The sequence below is a fragment of the Carlito syrichta genome, unplaced genomic scaffold, assembly GCF_000164805.1.
Source record: "Carlito syrichta isolate Samal-C Ts95f unplaced genomic scaffold, Tarsius_syrichta-2.0.1 Scaffold303307, whole genome shotgun sequence".
Lineage (NCBI taxonomy): Eukaryota > Metazoa > Chordata > Mammalia > Primates > Tarsiidae > Carlito > Carlito syrichta.
Genome location: NW_007247403.1, coordinates 117,469 through 141,165, shown reverse-complemented (window position 1 = coordinate 141,165; position 23,697 = coordinate 117,469). Strand labels below are relative to the sequence as shown.

Genomic DNA, 23,697 nt, shown 5'->3' with positions numbered 1-23,697 from the left:
TGCTGGGCTCCAGCGATCCTTCTGCCTCAGCCTTCCACGTAGCTGGAACTACAGGCATGCGCTACCATGCCCAGGTAATTTTTGATTTATTGTAGAGATGAGGTTTCGCCAAGTTGCCCAGGTGGGTTGCAAACGCGCGGGCTCAGGCAGTTCATTCACCTTGGCCTCCCAAAGCGCTGGGATTACAGGCTGAGCCACCGAGCCCGTCCAGGAACTGGATTTTAACATAGGACTTGAAACAAAAGAAGGAGCCAAAAATAATTCCTAAGTTTTGATCATCTTAGTGAACTGCGATGCTATTTATCAAGGTGAGTAAGACTGGGAAGGGAACATATTTGTGTTATAGTGGAGAACTCGGAATCATTTGAGTTTCTGGATAGCAAGCCATGTTAAGATGTCCAGCGGGACAGGGGAAATGCAAATATGATGTTGAGAGTGTAGTTTGGAGTTGAAGGTCTAGATTTGCATCAGCAGAGAAATGGTAGCTGAATTTATAGCCAATTATATAAAGATGAAAGGGGGAAAGTCAAGGGAGAGCCTTGGGACCTTAATATATTTAGAATCCAAGAGGAAGAGGAGCTTTTGCGGGGGACAGAGAAAGTGGTCAGAATGGTTGAGATAATTGACCAATACTTAATATGAACCTGTCTAACTTGCCACTGATAAGTACTTTTTCTTTCTGATAAAATTTTTTTAAAAACTGTTTCTGAAAGTGTTTAACAAAACTATAAAGCATTACCTATATGTAACGAATGCATCATGAGAGAGATTTGATATTATATACAGGGATTCTTACAAATAAACCATGTTTGTACCTTTTAATTTGTATTATGTCAAATGAGGTCTGGCTGAAAGGAATTTTGTTCTTTAACTACTTTTTTAGGTACCATTTTTCTGATATAATCTGTCAGGTTTGTGTGGAGATTCGCCTACTCTATTTGTGTTATGTGGGCACTAAGAGGACTATGTAAGAATTAGACTCTGCAAACCACTGCTGGGCTCCAGACTCTTGCCCAAGTAGATTTGCCTTTCATGGCATGAAGAAAATGAGATGTGTCACTTTTTTAATGATGCTGTCACGTTTATTAAATCACATAATTCATATTAACATGACCAGGGATTTTTAAAAATTTCTTCCACATCCCCCTGCACCCCCACCAGTGACTGCATTATGGTATCTGTTGGTGATGGCATTGCTGCCATCTCCATTTGTGTTCAAACTGTGTGTGGCTTCAAGCACTTCAGTGAAACCTTGTTTAGTCACAGATGCCATTTTACAGATCTGTAAAGAAGGGAGCACATGGCTTTTGGCAGGGGCACACTACTCCAACATGACCTTCCCTGTTTTTGCTATAGGATGTTACAGCTCCAGGCTCTATACCTTTCGTCTTATAAGTTTAGGGAAGCCCATTCTGTGAAGAATACTTTTTGAATGTGAAAGTTACTCATAGAACATTCTGTACTGTTGGTATGACTCAACCTCCAGTGTGAGCTGGAATAGTGTGTTTCAGGGGCTGTATTTCTGTTAAGTGCCTTTAAAATAGACATTCTTTTTAAAAATGATTAATCATAATTATACCACCATATCATTATTTATGATAATAATAGTAAGATTGCTACTTTGACATTTTGTTTGGTTTTAAAAATCTAAAAAATGCTCAAAGCTTGTCATCGCAGAATCTGTGGGGGGGAGAAATGTAAAACCTTGAGTTTTTCATTTAAGTAGTTTTTTGGAGTGACAGCATTTGGGGGAATTTTCTGCAGTGACAGCCCCTTTGGGACATACCTTGGAGTAGACAATTGACAATAGAAAGTATCTGTCTCTGAGACAGAACCATTAAAGGGTCTCTGGAGTGGAGAGACAGAGCAGTGCCTTGGTAGCTAATAGTGTCTGGGATACCCTGCCTAGTGAAACATTCTGCTGCTCCTGTATAATTCCCAAGACAATTAGAATACAAGCTGAGCTGCAATATAATATCGCACTCTTGTATGCAATGGTGAGGCTCAGCTACAAAGTCTGGTCTGCTCTTCAGAATCAACAATTGAGAAAACCAAGAAATTCAACAGATAGAACTTACACCTGAGAAAACACACTTGTAGGCAGAATAGATCCTCAGAATATGTGTGTTATAATCTCAGAGAAGTACAAGGGACTGCCACCTCCATTAAGAAAATCAGTAGAAACCATAGAAATGAGAATTTTGGTTGATAAAATTTTTTTAAAGTTAGTATGTGGGCCAGCGTGGTGGCTCACACCTATAATCCTAACACTTTGGGAGGCCGAGGTGAGAGTATTACCTGAGCCCACTGGTTTGAGACCAGCCTGGGCAACTTGCTGATATCTCATCTCCACAGTAAATAAAAAAAAAAAAATTAGCCGGGTGTGGTGGCACATGCCTGTGGTTCCAGCTACTTGGAAGACTGAGACGGAAGGATCGCCTGAAGCCAGCAGGTCGAGGCTGTGGTCACAGGTCATGTGAGCATGCCACTGCACTCCAGCCTGGGCAACAGAGTGAAACTCCAACTCAAAAAATTAAAAAAAAAAAAAAAAAAGTTAGCGTGTGCACCAAGGGTGAAATAGACATCACTGAAAAGTAAATTAGTGAGCTGAAAGCTAGATTGTCAAGGAATCCTTCTAGAATAGAGCATAGAGAAAAATTGATTAAAAGTATGGAGAAATCCTGATAGACAGTAGATTTAGAAATTTAATCTGTATAATTCTCTATCTATTTAATGTAAGTCAAGAAGAGAGAAAGAAATGCTCAAATAAATAACACAAGATTACTTCCCAGAAATGGAAACGACATTGTATCTTGTGATGGAAGAGCCCCAAAGGCAATAAAAGATAAATGCACACATATTCGTACCCTTAATTCTTTATGATGAACTTTTTAAGAAATCAAGGATTTAGAGAAATTTTTGAGAGCTAGACAACACACTTCTCAGCAGCAACACTGGGGACAAGAAAAAAATGGAGCAATAAATCTAAAATTCTGAAGGGAAAAAATTTGGAATGTATAATTCTACATTAACCAAACTATCATTAAAGTAAATGAGAAAAGTAAATTCTTTTGAGAAACACGGTCTAGAGGATTTACTATTCATAGCTCTTCTCTTGAAGTTGCACTTTAAATAGAAAATTAATTCAGGAAGAAGTAGAGTGGCAAAAGATGTAATGAGCAAAGAAATTCACAAAACAATGGCTAAAGCATTATTAATAAAATTATAAAGCATTTGTTTTTGATAGTCTGGAAATAAAATTGCAGATGATATCAAAATGGGATGAGGCATAGGATGGGAACGTAGAATTTGGCAGATGAAAGAAGGGAAAAACAGGCCATACTTACTCTGTTCCAGGTGAGGGCACTACCCTAAGAATCTACCCTAAGAATCACAGATAATATGAGTGTTGAAATTTAAAAGTATTCACCAGTCAAAAAATTAGAATTTATCATGTTCAGACCATTAAAGAAAAAATAAAGCAAAGGCAATTTGATGAATCCAACAAAAGTCAGGAAAAAGTGAAAAGGAATAACTAGAAAGCTTGGTAAATAAGCATGCAAAATAAATATGGTGAGAATAAATCCAAATATATCCATGATCAAAATAAATGTGAATGGGTCAACTTTGCCCAGATAGCCAGCCAAAAGCCCTAACCAGGGCAATGTGAAGGAAAAAGAAATGACTCATTTATCTTAGAGAGAGAACAAGACACAACTGCCATTCGTTGGGTACTCTGATTATCTTTTTAAAAATCAATGATATTTGAACAGTGTGTATTTATTTCCAACAAAAATAGAGTACTGCCACACACAATTCCAAATAATTAATGAAAAGACAAAACCAAAACCAAAAATATAAGCAGTATTATAAGAAAATACAGGACATCTTTATGACCTTGGTAGTAGAAAAGGCTATTTGCAAGTGATTTAAGAAGTAAAAGACATGAAGAAAGTATTTATGAATTTGATTTTTCAGAGTTAAATTTATAAGTGACAGGCATTATAAACAAGTTCACCAGACAAAGGCATGGGAAAAGATATTTACAAAATATGTAACCAAAGATTTGTACCAAAATCTACATGATTTGCCAAAATTAAAATGTTTGACAATAATAGTTATTGGCCTTTGGTGGTATAAAAATTATTTTATTATTATGAAGGGCCATTTAATTTTTCAAATAAATTAAAACTGTGCATACCTAATGAGCAAGCAAATCTCCTTCTCTGTGTCTGTGTTAGGGAAACCGTCATATTTGCACAGGGCCACTCAGACATCTGGGGGATACACCCCAAACTGATAACAGTAGCTGAGTCTTGGAAGAGAACTATGTCTATGTGTGTTGGGTAAGACAGAGGATGTGATGCAGAGGTCTGTCAGAGAGGACTTTTACTGTAATGTTTAATTTTTTTTACAAGGAGAATGCATATTAAACTCATAAAAAATTAATTTTTCAAAATCTTACGAGAAGTTTTATTTTCAGTTTTACAGTATTCAGAATTAAAACCTCTCCCTTTGTAACTAAAAGAAAAATGTAGGCTGTCTGTTAATGCAAGGTCCAGGTTGAGCACAGTGTTTATGTAACCGTGAATCTCTTATTGTGTTTGCTTGCTACAATATGAAGAGTTTTTAGATGAGAAGTTTATATATACCCTTCACGTTGTGTTGATGGATATTGGTTGGAAGTGGTCTGCGTTTATCTTTTGGCATGTAATTTTAAATGTTTAAATAGCTGTAATGTACTTGTTTAATGCCACCATTTGGGATGATGAAATCTTTAAAAGTACATCAAAAGCAGATTATTCTTTCCAGTTCTGCTTCAGGTATGCAGAAAATGATAGGCAATAAACTTACATTTTTAACTTCATCATATAAATGGCATTAAACCAACCATAAAATAATTGCCAATAATAACAGCATTGTTTCACTGAGCTTTTTATATGTGACTATGAGTCATTTTTTCCTTCTCAAAACGAGAAGTGGTGTAGATTTTTTTTTTCCTTTTCTTTTTTTAAGTTTGGTCCTAAATATCCAACTCTTGACCATATTTTTCTTCTGCTTCAGGGTTTTTTTTTCTATCAGTCATTATATTTCCTTAGGAAACTTCCTTAAATTTTTTTAAGGGAAGGAACAAAGCTAGCAAAGAAACAGATGTGTCCCATATAAAATATGCAATAAATCTTGTCCCACAAATTCTTTGCTCTGAACTTTCTGACAGAAACTGTCAAATATCCACTTTAATTCAGGTATAAAATGTTCACTCCATGTCATGGCGCCAACCACCATATGCCAGAATAAAGTTAGTGACCAGCCATAAAAACAGCAGCATAAGCACCTTTGAAATGGTACAAGTCATCGTGGGTGAGAACGACCCATATAAATCCATGGGGAATTAATCTCAGCTTTGCTACTATCCTGCTGCGCATTTACAACGAGCTTCTACTCCCACACAGCAGAAGTAGTAATACTTTTTTAAAGGAGAGAGAAAATAAGAGAGCCGTGTGTCCACCTAATGAGCTTGTGACGGGAGGGGAGGGAAAGGGGGTTGCATGAATCAGAAAGCAATGGCTTTTCCCTCCCCCTCCTTGGAGCTCTGCATCCCCTTGAAGAGGCAGAGCCTAACCTCCATTGAACATGTGGGGTTCTTCTTCAGCTCGCCTTGCCTGGCTTCACAGATCATGTGAAACCAATCTCCCCAAAGTGCAATCACAAGAAATGACTTCAGCTTCATAAATCATTGTTATCATCCCTCAGGAGGAGGTAATGCTATGGTTTTTCTCCAGTAAAACATTTCAAGCCTCTGATTTCATGAGTTTTTTGTTTGTTTGTTTGTTTGTTTGTTTGTTTCCTTTCTGAAATCAGCTTCATGCCACTTGCACAATTAGCTTCAGACTCCTGCCTACAGGAGATGGTGGCACTTCTCCAAGTTACCTAGTATTTGAACATTTCAACTTCTCAGATTTTGAAGAAGACCTGTTTCCTACTGGGGATATGTATGGCTTATCATATACTCAGAGGCCTTGCCTTTGCTTCCAAGAATATACTGACCCTCAGTATTTTTTGCATTAAGAATATTTTCTTTATCCTATGTTTTTAAAATTCAGAATAAGTATATTAGGTTTAAGCATAGTAGAAAGAAGTCTCAACTTACTTGGCAATATTAGACACTACAAGTTTTAACACTTGTAGCCATCTAAAACATTTCTCTACCAAGCCACAAAAATAGGAAGACTAAAGGATAAAGCAAACGACTATTTCCAAGTTAAATCCAAAAATAATAATCTGCTTTAATTGTATTTGGTAATATTTTAATATTCATTCATAATTAATCAAACATTTCTCTCCCACAAGATCTCATTTAAGAAATACTGTCAGAAAGTTGCATATTTTGAAGTGTTATCATAGATTTCTACAAAATTGTCTTATTGGAATAGGTTCCATACCCACTTTGAAATAAAGGCTAATATTTCAACAGTTATTTTTACTAATCAGAAATTAAAACATAAATTAATTATGAAAGTATTCACTTAAAAGTTGACTCTACCTTGCTGTGTTAAATGAAAAAAAAAAAACAAGAGGAAACAACAAAAGAGCAAGATATTGCATTATAATTCAGGATGATTTCATCTATATAAAAGCACAAATGAATATGTAATTATAAATTATTTACCTACATTTATTAAGTGAATCAGCATATTAATAGAGGCCATTACTTAGTGAAAAGACTTTGTAATTATTTTGTTTTCTTATTTATTTTTTTCTCAAATATTCAAACATTCTATGATAAGGATGTATTACTTATAAAATCTGGGGAAAATATAAAGGTTTGTTAAAAAGAAGGAAAAGAGTGACCCATTTTAACATTTATTCTTATTGAATCCTTTGTTAAACTTTTCTTCAACAATAGCTTTTTTCTACAAGAGGATGGCAGTGATTATTGAAGTTAACTGTGGAGAAGTCAACCTGGAATTCTATTAAATTCACTATCAGCACTTTCACCCTGGCAGACATATAAGTTATGTGATCACTTTTAAAACCAAACATCATTTCTTTGAGTCCTCTTATTGACTTTTATACTGGTCACTGATGCTCACAGTCCTTCTGCATATTTTCTACTGGTGGAACAAATCAAATGTGTTTTTATATGGAATATTATTTTTTAAAGCATGTTCTTTGGGAATTCCAGTTCTCCCAGCATTTTCGTTCCTTTGAAATATCACCCAAGAAACAGACTATTACCTTCACCATATCTAGATACTTGGTAACATCACAACTATTGAAATTATGGTAATTCTTGGGTGCCATTTCTAATGGACGCATTTAAACCCCTAGCTATGACAAATCCTTGAACAAATAAAAGAAAAGTAGATTAAGCCAGGCACGGTGGCTCATGCCTGCAATCCCAGCACTTTGGGAGGCAGAGGCGAGAGGATTGCCTGAGCCCACAGGTTCAAGACCAGCCTGGGCAACTTGGTGAGACCTCGTCTCTACAATAAATTAGTCGGGCGTGGTGGCACACACCTATAGTTCTAGCTACTTGGGAAGCTGTGTCAGAAAGATTGCCTGAACCCAGCAGATCAAGGCTGCAGTGGCCGTGAGCATGCCACTGCACTCTAGCCCGGGTGATAGAGTGAGACTCCTATGCAAAAAAAAAAAAAAAAGGAGATTAAAAAGTAATTTGGTGTTCAAAGCAATAAGCAATATCAGGTCAGTAAGACTTTTTTTCAGTGTCTGTGCCCCTGTAAATCCAGTTTCCTAAGTGCACTTAGCTTTTTCCAGGGTTCTAAAAGAAGATTGATTTAAGAGTAGTGATGGATATTTCGTGATTACTTACAGGATGTTCTGGGTGCTCTATTCACTTTTATAGCTAAATGTCTGGACAATTATTTTTCTAAAAAGAGAGCTTCAATTATTTAACAAATGTATCAAGCTACAAAGATGTCAGAATTTTAGTGCAAGTAAATCTAGATGAAGAAGAAATCTCTTTTGTAAAGATATGAATGCCATATATTTTATCTCGTTTATGAGTATGATTTTTTCCTCTTAGTTTTTGATTAGTTAAGATTGATCTTAATCTATTAAGATCTCTGACTATGCACAGTAGCTTTTTACTCTTTATAATCCAATTAAATTTTACTCTTCATAATTCAATTAAAACCATTCTTAATATTGGACATATTTCTAGACAACTCATCAAAATATGTGGAATGGTCACTTTATAGAGATTGTAGAATTTCACGTGTGTGTACAAGGTGTAAATAAAAGATTTTAATGTGAGTGACTGTCTAATTAAATTATCCATGTCAATGCCTGCTTTTCAGTTATGACTTCTTATTTCTCTCTTGCTCCATTCTATAATGATATGTCAATTTTGTAGTTTTTAAGCTTCCAGGAACCTATAAAGAATGACAGTGTGGTGTAGTGAAAACTAGACTAGAATCAGGTGACAAATTCTTTCTTTTTTGCCCAGAACTAGTTGTATGACCTTAGGCAAGTCATTCACTTTCAATGTGTTCTGCAGCTGCTTCCAAACAGCTTCCGTTGCTTCTTTTTCTGATTCTATTTTTAAAAACCGATTCTTCAAAAAGCAACTAAAAGTATATGAACAACAAAAATCCTCTTAACCAAAGAGACAGAAGTAGCAACCATAATATTTTGGTATACTGTCTTCTGATTTTTTGTATATAGTATTTTCATAGCTATATATATCATTTCTGTGCTGTACCTTTCGGCATAATTTTAGGCACATCATATCTACTGCTTCCTATTCTTTTTTTTTTTGAGTTGGAATCTCACTTTCTCGCCCAGACTGGAGTACAGTGGCTCGCTCCCGGCCTACCTTGACCTGCTGGGCTCCGGCGATCCTTTTGCCTCAGCCTTTCAAGTAGCTGGAGCTACAGGTGCGTACTACCACGCCTGGCTAATTTCTTATTTATTTATTGTAGAGATGAGGTCTCGCCAAGTTGCCCAGGCGGGTCTCGAACCTGTGGGCTCAGGCAATTCACTCACCTCGGCCTCCCAAAGCATGGGATTACAGGCTGAGCCACCGAACCCGGCCTCCTATTCTTTTTTATGTGTAATTATATCATAGCATTTCCCCAAGACATTCTTTGCAAGCAGAATTAAATAGTATGCTTCAAGCCTTGGAAAGTTACTGTAGAGACACATATGTTGCATGGAAAAACAGAGTGCTCAGTTATTTGGGCAAGTCTCATAGGAACCCAGGAAAGGTTGAACAAGCAAACGTCATTGGATGGCAAAGAATTGTGATGGTAGTAGTGATTATAATAATTGATATTTACTGACCCTTACAAACATCTCTTAATTACTACAACAACTATCTATTGTAGGTCCTATTATTATTTTCATTTATAGATTAGAAAACTGAGTCTCAGCCAAGTTAAACAAAAGCCAAAAGTCAACAGTTAGAAAGTAATAGAGTAATTTGAAGCTTTGGCTCTATTGTTATCCACAGTGTAGAATCTACCTTATATGTGAGTTGAAAGGATTAAATGATCTGTGTAAATCCCTTAGCGTAGTACCTGGCCCATACTGAGTACTCAGAGAATGTTCATCATCACAATGAGTGTACCACCACCATCTATCTTACTGACATAGGCCACTGTATTAGACTGCTTCATAGGCATTTGATTTACTCTCCTTGAATCTCATTAGCTATGGTTGGTGAGGGGAAGGAGACACAGTCCAGTACACCATTCTAATATAGGAAAATCCAATATTTATTTATTCAATCTCCTGTTGTTTAACTTAGTTCATTTTGAAACTATAGCATGAGGGGTTTACACTAGGCAATTATTTCTTATGTTCCTTATAGCTCCAAAGTTCTCAAGCATAAAGTTTCATTTTATCCAGTGTACAGATGACAAGTTAAAAGTGTAAAGAATAAAGCAATGGCCCTAAATATCAAGGGAAATCATTCAGAGACAGTTATGGGAAATACAAAGAAGTCAGTTGAAGAACTTTTTTTCAATTTTAACAAACTTAACATGAGTGGTTTTTTGTTTTTTTTGTTTTTTTTAGATTTGTTGAGTATCTAGTACTAAAATGCTATGAGGTAGATAAATGAGATTCTTTCTTTTGAAGAGCACTACTTTAAAATCAGAGAGAAAAATGAGTATGTAGCCTGTTACCACTTTGCTCATGAACCTGCTACAAATTCAAACAAGCAGCTGCTTTTGTGGTCATTCTCACCAATTAATGGCACAACAAGTTACTGATTTATAAACACTAGGTTTATAGTCTCAAGTGCTAAGCATTTGAATGCAAAGTTGAAAAGAAAAAAAACCACACAGTCTGTGCCTTCCAGAAATTATATTTAGCGAAGTACTGATACTAAGATTGGACAGAGTTTGAGAAAAGAGACCCTCTGCCAAAAATATTAGTATACCAATTATCACCAAATAGTTATTAGAGCCTCTGGACTCTAAACCCTGTTGTTTTTTGTTTTTGTTTGGTTGTTTGTTTGTTTGTTTGTTTGAGACAGAGTTTCACTCTTTCTTCCAGGCTATGTAGTGCAGTGGCACAAGCACAACTCACCACATCCCCAAACTACTGGTACTCAAACGATCCTGCAGCTTTGGCCTCCCAGGTAGCTGAGACTACTGGCGCACACCTCCATGTATGGCTAATCGTTCTTTTGTTTTAGAGGTGAGGTCTTGCTTTGTTGCCCAGGCTAGTCTCAAACTCCTGGCCTCAAGCAGCTCTCTTACCTCAGCCTTTCAAAGTGCTAGGATTACAAGCGTGAGCCACCTCACCTCCCCACCCTCTCCCCATTGTTTTTTGATTAAACAAAACGGGAGTAATCCTCTTTTAAAATTTTAGCTTCTTTGCAATTCTTAATATTCCCTAATTGCTGTCTGCTTTTCAGATAATGAGTCTGCAACATTCACTATCCCTTTGTGACACATAACGAAATTCTAAAGTATTGTAGAAGGTCTGATCCTTCCCATGGGGAATCAGATGGCCGATAGACAAGGTAAACATTACAAAGAAACAGGATTTATGTATAATTATTCTTTAAGTGAAAATCCTATTTTATAAATGTACTAGTTTAGAAGTATCTATGGAAAATAAGAAAAAGCATTTTTTTACAAAAGGCACATGTCACGTCTATTAATCCTGATAAGTTAAAGGTGTATATGGGCCTAGGAGATGGCATAACATGGAGAATTTGAGGCCCTGTTAGAGAATGCAACCACCTGACTCCCATTAATGCTAATGCGTCTCTCACTGGATCATTCTAAAATTTTACCCCCATGGTCTGTTTTAAAGCATCAAGAGTCAGGAAATTTATTCTGAAAGCTAAAATTTCATCTTGGAAGTTTCTCTCTGATACATATACTCCTATGGAAAATGTGTAGTACAGTGCAGCTCCAAGGTATCACCTTAATGTTTGAGAATTTGGAGAAAAACACACCCCTTGGGAAGCAGCAGGAAGCACTGGAAGGCATATTAGATTATGAGTCAGAAGACTTATATTCTGCCATCATTAGTGTAACCTAGGAAAGTCACTTCTTCAACTTGAATATTTATTTTATTCACAATGAAATTAAATAGACTAGATTACAGCTAGGTTATGGTTACACTGTCTTATCAACTTTCAGTCTCATCTGTCACCTTGAAGTCAAGAAATTTTTGGGTAAGATAGTTGTACAGCATTGAGGGACTTCACTGGGCTACACAGAAGCAGAAGGGAAGAGGTGGTAGAATTTTGCTTCTAATTAAATTCTTCTTTAAGAAGAATGAGCAGAATTTCTTGTAAAGTCTGAAGGCTGAGTATTTTGTCAGTATTATAAATGGTTGAAAAACTGATGTGGGGGAACAAAAACCTCATCTGAGGTAAAAGTACATTTTTAAAAAGAGCATTGACTTATAAAGTGTAAATAGAGCTGCTTCATTTAGATCCCAGTTATACTCATGTCTGATTACCTCCTGGAATTGTGACTTGATAAAATGCTTACTTTTATAACAGTTACTATGGAGCACAGACTAGATGTGTAATCTGAGCATTTGAGATTATAGTAGTCCCTTGGTATTGTTGCTGGATTACTTCCAGGACCCCTGTGGATGTCAAAATGTACAGATACTCAAGTCTCTTATGTAAAATGGTGCAGCAATTGCATATAACCTGTCCACATTCTTAAAACCATCTCTAGATTACTTATAATACCTAATACAATGTAAATGCTTTATATATAGTTGTTATACTATATTGTTTAGGGAATAATGACAAGGAAAACATGTCTATACATGTCCAGCACAGGTGCAACGCTACAATTTTTTTCCAAGTATTTTCAATCTGCAGTTGGTTGAATCCACAGATGCAGAGCCCACAAATACAGAGGGCAAGCTGTATATTGTGATCTCTGAAACTGTACTCATCACCTACACCAATTATGATTATAGACACCAGAGAATATAAAAGAATAATAAAGATCTTTTTATTGTGTGTAGCCAGGGATATTTTATAGCACTTTCTAATCCAAATTATTATACCAATAAGATATTTTATGAGGCATTTGAATATTATTATAGATTTAGAAGTACAAGTGAGCACCCCAATCTGAAAATCTGAAATTTGGAATGCTCCAAAACCTGAAGTTTTTTGAGTGCTGGCATGACAACACAAATGGAAAATTTTCCACTTGATCTCATGTGATGAGTCTCAGTCAAAATGCAGGTGCAAAACAGATAGTTTATTCAACATTCCCAAGAGAAAAATAAGATTACCTTCAGACTATGTATATAGGTATATATGAAACATAAGTAAATTTCACATGTAGACTTGGATCCCTTCCCCCATATATCTTGCTATTATATGCAAATATCCCAAAATCTGGAAGAAAAAAAATGTAACTTGAAACAATTCTAGTCCCACACATTTTGGATAAGAGATGCTTAACCTGCATAAAAAATGTAAATGACTTAAGATCGCAAGTCATTAATAAGTTTGATTACATTGGAACTAACCTTTTTCAACCATTTGTAAGGGAATTAAACCCTACTACCCTAAGTCTACCATTGTGTGTAATGAGTTGGCATCTCCCTAGGCATCTGTAATGGTACCATTGATGTGTAGATGGGGAAACTGAGACAAAAGCTGCTCAAATCATTTTCTGTGTTCTTCAATTCTGATGAAGAGCCTTGGCTGAAAACGGCCCTGGGTGCCCAAGTTAGGCAATACCAGTTTTTTACCTTTTTTTGATGCCCATAAATACACACATTCAGTTATAAAGGGCAACTGGAAATGGCATATAAAAATGATGAAAAAGATGATATCTGGAAAGTGTGATTGAACACAAAAGTGCCAGGATGAAACGTCAACTGGGGGTTATTAGATGACTTTTTCAAAACTCCTCTTTTCCAGGTTTCTTTGATTTTACGACTCTAATGACCTCTTCAAAGTCTTGTGATTCAATGTCTTTTACTTGGTGCTTTCACTAAAAGTCTGAGATTTTCTAAGGTCCACCAGCCTTAGGCTGGTGACCTGGAAATCAAACTGCACCTTTGGGTACCTTGGCATCTTGCCTTTATATAGCCTCACACCACTTAACACAGAAAATCCCACCAGTGGTCCTTATATTCTTCAGCTTTACCATCCAGCAAGACACTTGCAAATACCAACTCTATGGCAGACCAAAAGTGATCATTCTTCTCATTTAACTGCAACCGGAAAACTAATACCACAGGAAGACAAGACACGATAGCATCTCCCATGAGCAAGCATACCCAGAAAAAAAAATGTAAGGGTTAAGAGTTCCCCATAACTCAATGGCTCCATGTATATGTACGTTTCCACTCTCAAAGAGGTGTTAAAACACCCTTCCTTTTCCACCATCTGTGTGCTATGGCCTCTGTTGGTGGAAAGTATTCCTTTCTCCTGGAAAGTGCACAACAGGGTGGTTTTCTAAGAAATGAATAATGACCACCATGCTCACATGAGATGGATCCCACATGAAGTAGAGTGCGGTTCTTTTGTTTCCTCGTTAGCATCCCCTGGCTCTTCTGTTTGTCGAGCTGTAATAAAAACAGCTCCTTTACTGTGCGTCCTGTTGGTTTATACCAACCATGGCAGGTCCATAAACCATGGTATATTAAAGTGTAATAGACTGTGTAAAGAATACTAGGAAGATATCCCAAGTCTTATCCTGTCCCCTCATTTCACAATTTACTGCCTCCCAGATGGGTATCCATAAATATGACTTAATTGTGTTTGGCATAAAAGCCCCGCTTTCTTTGAAGTGTGACCTTCATCTTTGGCCACCCTTGTGTGAGTGCCATCCTCTTGAGAATAAAACTTTGGCTCTTTTGGCACATTTAAATGATGAGTGTTCTTAGTCTGAGTATTTTATGGAAGTGTAATTTTACTTATAAAAACTTTCCCTTTTTAAAAGTTAACTCTGGAAAACAGTATGTTTTAAAAACTCAGTCTGATATAGATGAAATTCAAGGGTTAATATTATTTATGTCTCAGAGGGTTAGTGCTATTCATGCCTCTGAATCTCTATCAATCTAAAAACGGGACATAACAAGATGGAAATAGTAATCTCTTGCACTTCATTTCTACTCTACTCTTTACTATTTGGTTGAAAACAGAAAATGGAAGATTTGACATTGCTGTGCCAAGAAATAGACTGTGGTCCCCCAGTAAGGAGATAACGAGCTGGGACTATGGTTTATTTATCTGTTTGTTTGTTTGTTGTGTGTGTCTTTAAATTTAGTATGTTCTCTCTTTTTTTAATTTAAAAGATGTGGGATACAATTCAGAGTTAGGTAGGTAAGTGGTCACTGTGCAGGTATAGTTTGGGCTTCCCTTTGGTCCCTACTTCTCCTGGTTTGGGATCAGGTACCCTTATTGATGTTATGTTCCCCTGCTTCCCTCCCCTAGCAGCATCCCGCTACTGCCAAATCCTTTCTTACAGTATTTTGATAAATGGTCAGGGTCCACTTGTAAGTGAGAACATGTGGTATTCAGTTCTTTGTTTCTGTGACAGATCACTGAGTATGATAGACTCTAAATCTATCCAAGTTGCTGCAGAGTCCATAATTTTGTCCTTCTTTAGGGCTATGTAATATTCCATTGTGTATAGACTATGTTCTGTTAATGTGTTATGTTCCTTCTGTTGTTCTCTTACCCATCTGTCTAATAAGTAAATTGAGTGCCTACTAGGTGACAGTTGAGAGAAACGCCATGAAACAAATTTTGGTTGTAACCCTGAAACACAGAGTCCAGTAGGGAAAGCTGACTCTAAGCCAGTGATCTTAGGACAGCGTCCCATGTGCTGTGATAGGGAGTTACATGAACACAGTGTGATAGGAGCACCACAGAAAGAGCAACTCACTACTCCATGGGGGAGAGGACTGAAGGGCTTCATAGAGGAGGGAACTTTTACGCTTGGGTTTTGAAGAAAGAGAAGATATTTACATGGGAGCATAGGATAAGGGAGAAAGGCAGGGAAGAGGAGGCATTCAAAGTAGAAGGAGCAGAGTGCCCAAAAATATGGGCATCAGACAGAGAGAGCAAGTTGAATGCAGAATACAGCCCTGAGTCCCACACAGGAGCACTGACTCCTGAGTAATGGCAGTGGCAGGAGGTGGGGTGAAGGATTCTCTGTGAGTTGCAAGAGCACTGCATCCTGTTCAGAGGGGGAGCAGTAAGAATGGGAAGCAGAGAAGGACATAATTCACTTCGCCTTTGAAGATGGCAATTTTGGTGGTAATGCAGAAAACTGTATTTACCATGCAATGCAGGGCACCTGTTACAGGTCTCCATGGAAAACCTAGAGCTTCAAAAAAGACTCTTCCAGCCTGGGCAACTTGGTGAGACTTTGTCTCTACAATAAATAAAAAAATTAGCTGGGTGTGGTGGCACATGCCTGTAGTTCCAGCTACTTGGAAGGAAAAAAAGGAACTGTTTGCTCTCAGAAAACTTCCATATCATTATCTTTTATTTGGTATTAGGGAAGTGATCCAGTTAATCAGATCAGAGATTATAGAACTCAATGTTCATTAAGTGGGAAAAAAGAGTTAAGTGAGAATAATCTTTAAGTATTTCTCCTCTCCCACCTACCCCTGTGACTTCCAAGTACTTGTGAAATTATAAATAAGTTTCTCTCTTTCTTTCCTGAGGATTAAATAAAACAAAATGAGCTGAAACAGAGAATAAAATGACTTTAGCTCAGACATAGGGAATACCCCTCTGTAAAAAAAAACCCTTGCAGGCCATGCAAAGGTCATCAGCTCAGTGAGTGAAATGGAAAAACACAGAAGTTATGGTCAGAGAATACCATATCTACCCTGAAAAATGATCACAAGCAAAATCCGTGTCTACTGAGAACAGTTTGAACATTCTAAAGAAAAAGGCAGCCAAGCCCAGTGGCTCATGCCTATAATTCCAGCATATTGATTGGGAACCCAAGATGGGAGGATTGCTTGAGCCCAGGAGTTCAAGACTGTTCTGGGCCATATAGTAAGACCTAGTCTCTACTTAAAATAATAATTATTATAATTATTAAGGGGAAAAATCATTGTTTTGTAAATTTTGTAGTAACCAACCCAAAACCAGAGAGCTGGAATAGTGAATACGTGCATTTGCTTCTAGCCAATCAATAACAAATGGTTGCCATTCTTGAGTGCCATGATATATTTGTCAATAGGTTAACCTCATGCATTCAGTACATCTCATAGTCACAACCACCTTGCAAGACAGATCTTATTATTCCCATTTTATGGATAAGACTCAGTGCAGTTAAATGATTTCCCATTTAATATGAGGCAGAACAGAAATTCAACCCAGGTCCTCCTGATATAAGCCCAAGTTCTTTCTACTATGCTACAGTCCTTTTAACTTTGGCAAAACAACCGACCCACTGGAAGCTTGAGCCTCCAGTAGCCTCACCATGACGTTGAACCATCAAAGATTTGATTGCAAAAATTCTGATTCCACCAAGCACTTACATGTACATACTTCATATAACCCTCACAACCATGTGAGAGGTAGGTGTCCTTATCTCCATTTACAGTGCAGGAAGCTGAAGCATGGAATGCATATGGCTTGTCCATGACACTTACCATTTTACTATCTTGAGTTCTGATTTGCTCTCTTTGGGGCAATCACTGAACTGAAAGAGCTATTTCTGCTTTATTTAGTAGATTGTAGTACTTAGAAATTTCCGAACTGTTCTTGTGAGTGATTTCATGATTACTAATGAAACCATGTCCATCAAATGAACCGGAAAACAAAATGTCAAGGTATTAAAGATTTACACAAAGCAAGTAGTCTTTATTCCATAGAAACTGTATTAAATAAAAATCCACATAAATCCATATTAAACAAAAAACATTTTCTAAAGAAGCCATCTTGTTTTCTCACCGAATTATGAAAAATAAATATTGTTCTTTACTGGAAAAGATGAAATTTTAAGAAAAACGACACAGTCTACCAATGACAGAAAATGTACAATATGCTATAAATAGGTCACAAAGCAAACTCGCCTCTCAACTTTCTCCAAGCACTTCCAAGGTGCACCATTATTACTGTGTACAAGTAGCCTTGATAAAGACATTTGGAAGACAGAATTGATGTTAAAAAAAAAACTGTTCATTCTTTGTACTCTGACTCATTTTCCGTATTGCTTTTATTACCTTGAAAACTGTGAGACTGTCATTATTCTAAGCAGCTACTTTATCTATTCCCCTGATTTGGAAAATAATTATATTTAACTCATTGCAGACAATGAGACAGCTTCTTCTGAATGAGAGAGAGAGGAGCAAACTGAGAGATGCCCGTTATTTCCTGACTTCCCCTAGTGCTGTTTTAGTCTCTGACGATGCCTCCAAACCTACTTAGTTTTCTCAAATGCCTACTCTCTCTCTATTTCATACTAGTAGTACCACAGATTAAATTGGAAAATGAAGCACCTCTATTCTACTATTGATGTGGCTTTGTAGAATATAAGATTAAGTAAATCCCACACATAGATTAGTGCCACTTAGTTCAAAGACAGTTTTCATCTAAGATTTGCCATTTTCTTTCTTTCTTTTTTTTTTTTTTTGAGTTAGAGTCTCACTGTGTTGCCCAGACTGGAGTGCAGTGGCCACTTCCGGCCACTACAGCCTCGACCTGCTAGGCTCCGGCAATCCTTCCACCTCAGCCTTTCGAGTAGCCCGAATTACAGGCATGCGCTACCACGCCTGGCTGAGTTTTTGATTTATTGTAGAGATGAGGTCTCGCTGCCCAGGCGGGTCTCAAACCCGCGGGCTCAGGCAATCCACTCACCTCAGCCTCCCAAAGGCGCGGGATTACAGGCTGAGCCACCGAGCCCGGCATATTTGCCATTTTCAATGTAAATGTTGTCTCTCCCTTTTTGTGCCCAATATCATTGGAGCATGCCTAATTCAGTAACTCACACCTTGTCTCTTTCTATAAGCAGCCATCTATGTTCTAGATTTTTTTTTTTTTTTTTGCTACCCCTTATCGAAAGTTACTTACACTGAATCTTATTTCTTCTATCTGTCTTCTCCAGCTGGAACAAAAGTCCTACAGGGACCTTTGTCTGCTTTCTTCATTGGTGGATTCCAAACACTTGAAATAGAACCTGGCACATGGAAGGAAAGAATAAACCCTCCTATGTCATTATGTCAGTAGCTACTAAAGACGGAAGTCAGAGGTTGCAGAGCCGCATGTGGCCAACAGGATTGTTCTCTTTGTCATACAGTATTTGAAAACATTTTTTCAAAGTTGGGAGCATTCATTTAAAACTCTCTAACTCTCTCAAGAAAGTAGATGATCTGGAAGCAAGACCAAGTACCTGCCCTCTCTCACACGGGATATGGCCTTCCTACTTCCCTGCCATGCCCTATTTGCTTCTCCATTCTAAGAGTATCTGTTCCAGTATTGAGAAACTAGGATTCGCATCATAAAACATTAGGATTCTTATTTGTTGATAATATTAGAATTTGAGTTTGTGCCTCCAGTCTTTAAACACTTTCTAATTGTCTTTCCAGGTAATGTATTTGTTTGTTGCTTAGAACATTTTAAAGACCTTAAAGTTATAATGATATGATTGGAAATTTTCCACATTGTGGTAAGAGAAATATTTTAGGCTGGTAGAGCTTCCACATCCATCCCTGAAGATGGATACCTTGTCTGTCTGTACATAGGAAAAATTTAGATGTCCAGATTTATTTTCCTGAAGGCTCTTTGCCCCAAACCCTCAGAACAGTGTGCACTGCCTCTTAATAATACCTCTTTTCACATTTGGACACAGTTTTTCCAAATCTCCTTATTCCCATACTATTGTGAAATCTTATCTAATGCTTACTTCAATATGAATAGGGTGTTTCTTGTTATTAAATTCATATGTAGTGATGGCTTGGCCACAGTCTGCTTAGCATAGCATGGAAGTAACCAGCTAGACCCCATCTGGTGACGGAGAACAGCAAAGGTGCTCCTTGAAGATCACTCAGGCCTCAAAGGAATTTTTCCTCCTGTTTGGCCATGCACATAATTTAAAATCACTGGATAAGAACAAATCACTGGTTTGTTTCACAATTTGGTGGAATTTGGTAACCTATGAGGGACACAGGTCATTTCTCAGTATCTGACTGGGTAAGTACCAGACTAATTCATAGAGATTCCTGCTGTATGTGGAGGGGGACAGGGACATCATACATTAAAAGATGGCCATGACTATGACCAAACTCTACCTAAACTGATACACTTATCAAAGCCAAATCATTTTAATATAAAGCAATAATTTATATTAATTGAAATGTCCTAACATTTAGAGATAATAGGATACAACTTTAGCCTCTTTTTTAGCTTGTGTTCATATTCTAAGTGTAAAGTTTTGCATTTAGGACGGCTAGTATCTCTCTTTTCAAGCAAGCTTTATTCAATAAATATATTTTTGAAGAGAAGGAAGCCAGGCTCGGTGGCTCAGCCTGTGATCCCGCGCCTTTGGGAGGCTGAGATGAGTGGATTGCCTGAGCCCGCAGGTTCGAGACCCGCCTGGGCAGGCGAGACCTCATCTCTACAATAAATCAAAAATTAGCCGGGTGTGGTAGCGTGCGCCTGTAGTTCCAGCTACTTGGAAGGCTGAGGCGGAAGGACGGCCAGAGCCCAGCATAGGCTGTGGTGGCCGGGAGCGGCCACTGCACTCCAGTCTGGGCGACAGTGAGACTCCAACTCAAAAAAAAAAAAAAAAAAGAGAAGGGTCTGGCTCCATTGCCCAGGCGGGAGTAGTAGCTCACTGCAGCCTTGACCTCCTGGACTTACGCAATTCTCCTGCCTCAGCCTCCCGAGTGGCTGAAATTACAAGCATGAGCCACCATGTCTGGTACAGTATATGCATTTTTAAGCCAAAATAGTTTATTTAACATGTAGATACTTTTCCATATTTAATATTGTGGCAAAAAACAAGTCGGGTTTGGTGGCTCAACCTGTAATCCTAGTACTTTGGGAGGCTGAGGCAAGTGGATTGCCTGATCCCACGGTTTTGAGACCAGCCTGGGCAACTGTCTCTACAATAAATCAAAAATTAGCAGGGCGTGGTATCACGTGCCTGTAGTTCCGGCTCCTTGAAAGTCTGAGGCAGAAGGGTCACCGGAGCCCAGCAGGTCAACGCTGGGGTGGCGGTGAGTGTGCTACTGCACTCCACCAGCCTGGGTGACAGAGTCTCCAACTCAAAAAAAAAGCAAGTCAGATGAAGTTGCCGCTGTCCTGGAGCTTATATTCAATTATTGTACAATAAACAAATGAGTAAAAGAATATTCTTGAAGTAAATAGAGGCTGTAGCGAAGAACAGTAAGGTGGGGGCAGAGGGTGATTGTAGAGGGGAATTGGGGGAATGATGATGGCAAGGGCTGATCTTTTCTTAGTGAGGCCAGGGAAGGTGATACTTGAGCTGAGACCTGAATGCAGTGAGGGAGCCAGTCATGCCAAGACTGTGGACAGAATGTTCCAGGGAGAAGAACAGCAAGAGTGAAGATCCTCAGATGTGGATACTCAATGTGCTCAAGCCACAGTGAGCCACCAGCGAGGTTAGAAAGGAGCCAGTGTGGGAAAGAGGAGGCGATGGCACTGAGGACCCAGGAAGCAGATTTTCAGGGCCTTCTAGGCCAACATGAAGACTTTGGATAGAACATTACGGGTAATGGCAAGCCAGGCCATTGGAAAGTTTGAACAGGGGAGCAACTTGTAAAAGTTACATATTATGATCAATGATGATAATGATAATGTGATAATACCTGTCATCCCCTGTATTGAGCACCTATTATGTGCTAAGCACTCTGCATATATTATCTTATTTAATTTTTTTTAAAGTTAGGGTCTTACTCTTGCCTAGGCTGGAGTGCAGTGACACAATGATGACTCACTGCCACTTTAAACTCTTGGGCTCAGGAGACCCTCCTGCCTCTGCCTCTGGAGTAGCTGGGACTACAAGCACACACTACCACACCTGGCTAATTTGGGGATATTTTTTTGTAGCGACAGGTCTTGCTATGTTGCCAAGACTGATCATAAACCATTTAATTTTTATAGCAGTTATGTGATAGTAGTCATTGTGGCTATTCTCATAGGACAGATAATAACTAAGCATTTGGTCATGAGTAACTTGCCCATAGTCACACAGGCGATAAGTCACAGAGCTAGACTTAGTAAACTGGTGATGTTTTAGAATCCTTTAAAGTACCTTTTCTGGCATATCACAGCTTAAACCCTAAATATGATTCATTTTTCATTCATTTTATATCATCGTAGCCCCCAAACTGAAGAAATCTTAAGGCTTGTGTGGATTCTGTTACAGGTTTCCTATTTTCCCGTATATTTAAAAAGTGTAAGAGTGGTATTAACTTATGTGATAATATTATCTTCTGGTTGTACAGAAGGACATAGGAAAGAAGCACCCCAAAATGAAACTGCCTAATTACATAATCCCTACAGAAAGGACACAGGTTCTTCATATATGGATTCACAATTGTAACTCAGTATCATTGATTTCCTAAGTAATCTCATGTGGGATTTTTCACTGCATTTAAAACCATCATTCTGAAAGGAGTCCATAGGCTTCCCCAGACTGCCAAAGGGACCCAAGGCAGTATGTGCAAGGATTCCTATGAATTAATTTGAATCCATGCACTAGTGCCACAAATGTCACTGGATTTATTTTTTTGAGAGTGAGGAGGAACATGTGTACATCCTGAGGCTCATGAAGAGGCCAGCTATAGCTAGGTCACCACCATGTGCCCTGATATACCCATGATTGTTCCAATTTATGTCTTTGTCCAGGTATAATAATAATTATTACTTTTTTGAAGCAGAATCTCACTCTGTCACACAGGCTGGAATGCAGTGCACCATTACAGTGCCACTATTAAAACATAAATTATTATGTTTTATTCTCAACCTCCTGGGCTCAGGCAATCCTTCTGCCTCAGCCTCTCCAATACCTGGGACTACAAGAGTACACCACCATGCCCAACTACTTTTTGTTTTTTCTTGTACAGATGAGGTCTCACTATTTTGCCCAGGCTGGTCTCGAATTCCTGGGCTCAAGCCTCTCACTTTGGCTCAAGCCTCCCACCTCCCACCTCAGCCTCCCAAAGTGCTGGGATTACAGGTGTAAGCCTCTGTACCTGGCCAGGTATAATTATTAATATCACTCTCAAAAGTATCCCAGAGAAAACAATAAACTATTTGACCACTGTTAGCTATTTCTGTTATCAAGAAAGCAGTGGTGGCAGATGAAGCAAATTGTGTGTTGTCTCCAGGACAAGAGGCTCCCCACTTCTGGAGTCAGACTTATTGTAATGAATGAGTGTAATTGAAGCTGTGAAATTATGTAAAGGATACACTAAAAGAACATAGTTTTAATTTTTTTTTTCTTACTTCTTTCATAGCCAAAAAAGAGCACAAAAAGGAAGAAAGCCACTTGGAGAATGCTCAGAAAAGGTAAGCAGTTCTGAATGGGTGCCAGTTCTTTCTTTGACCAGTCATTATTGCAATGATGATGATGATGATGGTGAAGAAGTGGTGTATTCATGTTGCTGTGCAATTATGTCTCCAGAACGTTTTCATCTTCTCCATCTGAAACTCTGTACCTCTTAAACACAAATTCCCATTCCCCCTTCCTCTGCCCCAACAACCACCATTCTCCTCTCTGTCTCTGTGACTCTGGCTGCTCGAGGTGCCTCGTGCAAGTGGAGTCACACTGCAGTTGTCCTTGTGTGACCGGCTAGCTTCCCATAGCACAATGTTTGATTAGCCCTTCTTTTGCCCTATTTGTTAAGACCATGCCTCCATGAGCAGTAAGCTTCCATCGGAAGCTGGAGTGAAAGTCTTGTAGCAGGACTTGGGAATATTTTTCCTCAGCAAGCAGGGAATCATCTAGATGTGATTCCCTGCCTCCCACACATATCATGACACTATTCTGTCTGTCTGCCTCTCTTCATTTCTCTGCTTCTGAACCATTTTATGGAGGTTAGGGACAGCTTTAGCCTTCTTAGCATTGCAACTAGATTAATCATTGCAAACACCTAAGAGACTTACTATGCCTTTCCTCAGATCCTAGCAGAGGTCCTCAAACTTTTAAGACAGGGGGCTGGTTCACTGTCCCTCAGACCATTGGAGGGGCAGACTATAGTTTAAAAAAAAAAAACTATGAACAAATTCCT

The 23,697-nt window shown here is 38.3% G+C and overlaps 1 protein-coding gene across 2 annotated transcripts in view; it reads left to right on the top strand.

Annotated features, from left to right (window-relative positions):
- Positions 1-23,697, top strand: part of FMN1 (formin 1) — a 403,234-nt gene that overhangs the window by 343,986 nt on the left and 35,551 nt on the right. For both annotated transcript variants that reach the window (XM_008058355.1, XM_008058356.2), the window contains one exon: positions 22,924-22,975. In XM_008058355.1, coding sequence (XP_008056546.1) covers positions 22,924-22,975 — 52 coding nt within the window. The remainder of the gene's footprint in view (positions 1-22,923; positions 22,976-23,697) is intronic.